The sequence below is a fragment of the Austrofundulus limnaeus genome, unplaced genomic scaffold (genome assembly GCF_001266775.1).
Source record: "Austrofundulus limnaeus strain Quisiro unplaced genomic scaffold, Austrofundulus_limnaeus-1.0 Scaffold441, whole genome shotgun sequence".
Lineage (NCBI taxonomy): Eukaryota > Metazoa > Chordata > Actinopteri > Cyprinodontiformes > Rivulidae > Austrofundulus > Austrofundulus limnaeus.
This window is the reverse complement of record NW_013952843.1, coordinates 338,921-341,360: the sequence shown is the minus strand read 5'-3', so window position 1 is coordinate 341,360 and position 2,440 is coordinate 338,921. Positions and strand designations below refer to the sequence as shown.

Sequence of the window (2,440 nt, the reverse complement as noted above, 5' to 3'; positions counted from 1 at the left end):
GTCCTGAAGGAGAACGTACGGTTCTAGTTTGGTTTGTAGATTAAAATCATTAAAGTCAGATTATTTTTGTTTGATGTTGACTTCTCTTTGATCTGAAATGTTTCAATGTGACATAAACAGGTTTATTTTGTTTCCTGGACAGAAAGTGACCTACAGGACCAAGCGGCCGGTCTTTGACCTGAGGGCCATCGCGGAGGTGGAGGGAGCCGGAGTGAAGGCCGGGAAGCACGCAGAGTGGAGGGAGCAGATCATCGTCCCTCCTCTTCCTCAGTCGGCGCTCGCCGGCTGCAGCCTGATCGACGTCGATTATTTCCTGCAGGTCAGAGCGAGGCAGGTGTTTTAAAAAATAAATAAATAAATAAAACGTTTTAAAAGTCTTCCTGGTGAATCCCTCAGGTGTCGCTGAAATCCCCCGAGGCCGTCGTCACGCTGCCCATCTTCATCGGGAACATCCCGGTCAACCCGTCGCCCTCCATGCCCGTCCCCGCCGGTCCGGACCCGGCGCCKGACGTGACGCCGAGTGCCCCGCCGGCGGAGGACGACCCCGAGGAGGGCGAGCTCTGCGCGGGGGGCTTCGCCAACGAGGAGCTCCCCACCAAGAGCCACTCCCAGCAGGATCCCTCGGTGCCGCCGGCCACCATGTCCCCCAGCGCCTTCAGCCACGCCCCCGGCGCCGCGCTGCCGCCGGGCCGCAGCAGGCCCGACGCCTCGGCGCCGCTCTTCTGCCTGTCCACCGGAGCCACCATCCCCTTCTTCTCCGAGGGAAACGCCACGCCCATCCCCACTTCCTGTTCGCTCATTCTGCCTCCGGAGTACAGCAGCTGTGATTACCCTCAGGGTAAAGATTTTTGAACTAACTGCTGGACGGAGGAGGGTGAGGGCCTCACTGCTAATAAGTTGTTTTTTTCTGAGTTCTGACTTTAATCTCAGAATTATGAGTCTAATCTCATAATTATGACTTTACTCTCAGAATTCTGTTGGAGCAAAAACATTTTTTAACCATTTTTTTTCTCCGAATTATGAAATTAGAGACAAAACTCAGGGAAATTTTTTTTTTCCTTTGTGGCCCTAATCCTCTTCCGTGCTGCTGACTAATAGCAGTCGATTRCAAAAAATGCTGAGTCATCATTTACACAATAATCCTATTTTAATCCTAAAACTCCTCGTCTTAAATCTCGGTCTGATTGTCACTTCCTGTGTCTGGCAGAGCCGCCGCCGACGTACGAGGAAAGCTGCAGCAGCGTGAGCYCCAGCTTCACCAGCGGACAGTAGAGGAGGAACGCCGAGGCTCCGCCCACTTTTACCTGTCTGAGCAGGTCCGAACACAAAGCTGCTGGATGGAAACGGGCGGTCGGCGTCGATCTCAGACACTGAAACAAAGGATCTTTGTTTTTTTAAGATCTTTGATTTCGYCTCGTGGGTCGGACAGAACTTCACTGTGCCTCTGTTTACCTGGACCGCCTGCGTTCAGGACCTTCTGCTGACCAGARGAACATGTAGCACCAGTCGACCCCCCACGGTCCGGTCGACCCCCCTCGGTCCGGTCTTTGTGTTGGCGTAGACCAGAGTCAGGTCCTTGTCTGACCTGATCTGGGTCAGATACGAAGAGGTTCCACATGAACAGGACGATGCACAAACTGAATCTGAGACCTGTRGTCTGAGGGGATCCAGCAGGACCARCAGGAACCACTAGATGCAGATCTGTGCAAAAGTCTTGAACCGCTTTGCTTCATGTTTTCTTGTTGAAGTGGTTTAGATCAGCAGTTCTTCAGACTTTGATCCAAGTCCAGAGGAGTCCAGGACTCCTTTGACCCAGAGTTCAGGCTTCCTAAAACCTGAATCCAGGCCTCTTCTGACCCAGGTCCAGGTCTAGGTCTCTGTTAGTTAAATCAGGGCCCGTATTTATCAAACTTCTTAGAGTGGATTTTTAAACAAGTGCTGAAAATGTCTTAGATTTGCTGCTACTGTCAGACTTAAGTGTTTTTGCCAGTTATCAAAATTCTTAAGTCTAAGAATCACTCTGACTCAAGATAAGTTCAGACTCCAGAGGACTCTTAATGGTCCAGAGTGGCCACTAGAGGTCTGAGATGGACTGAAGACAGAGATTACAGCTGTCCTCCTCCCCACCTGACTGTGATTCTCAGTTATAAGGTGGAAAACAGGTTTAATCAAAAATACAAAAGAAAGAAAAGTAAAGAAAAACATAAAAACTGCTGATAATGTTTGACAAAAAGGCAGATATTTGTGACCCATCACATCGAAACGAGGATTAAGTCCAAAAGTTGTTTATGGAGAAATAGGCAAATGTAATGTTTTGACTAAAATGTTAACAAAAATTGCATTTTGTCAAAAATATAATGAATAAAAGCCTTATTAATGTATCATTTGAATGAACTGTCTGAAATATAATCATAAAACAAAATTATGAAGCACTTTTTTG

The 2,440-nt window shown here is 48.4% G+C and overlaps 1 protein-coding gene across 1 annotated transcript in view; it reads left to right on the top strand.

Moving 5' to 3' along the window:
- The window catches only part of arrdc1b (arrestin domain containing 1b), a gene marked incomplete in the record, with an annotated part of 33,652 nt that extends 32,215 nt beyond the window's left edge, over positions 1-1,437 (top strand). Inside the window, 3 exon segments of the mRNA XM_014024841.1 lie at positions 143-319; positions 397-838; positions 1,208-1,437. Coding sequence (XP_013880295.1) covers positions 143-319; positions 397-838; positions 1,208-1,272 — 684 coding nt within the window.
- Between the last annotated feature and the right edge of the window lie 1,003 nt (positions 1,438-2,440).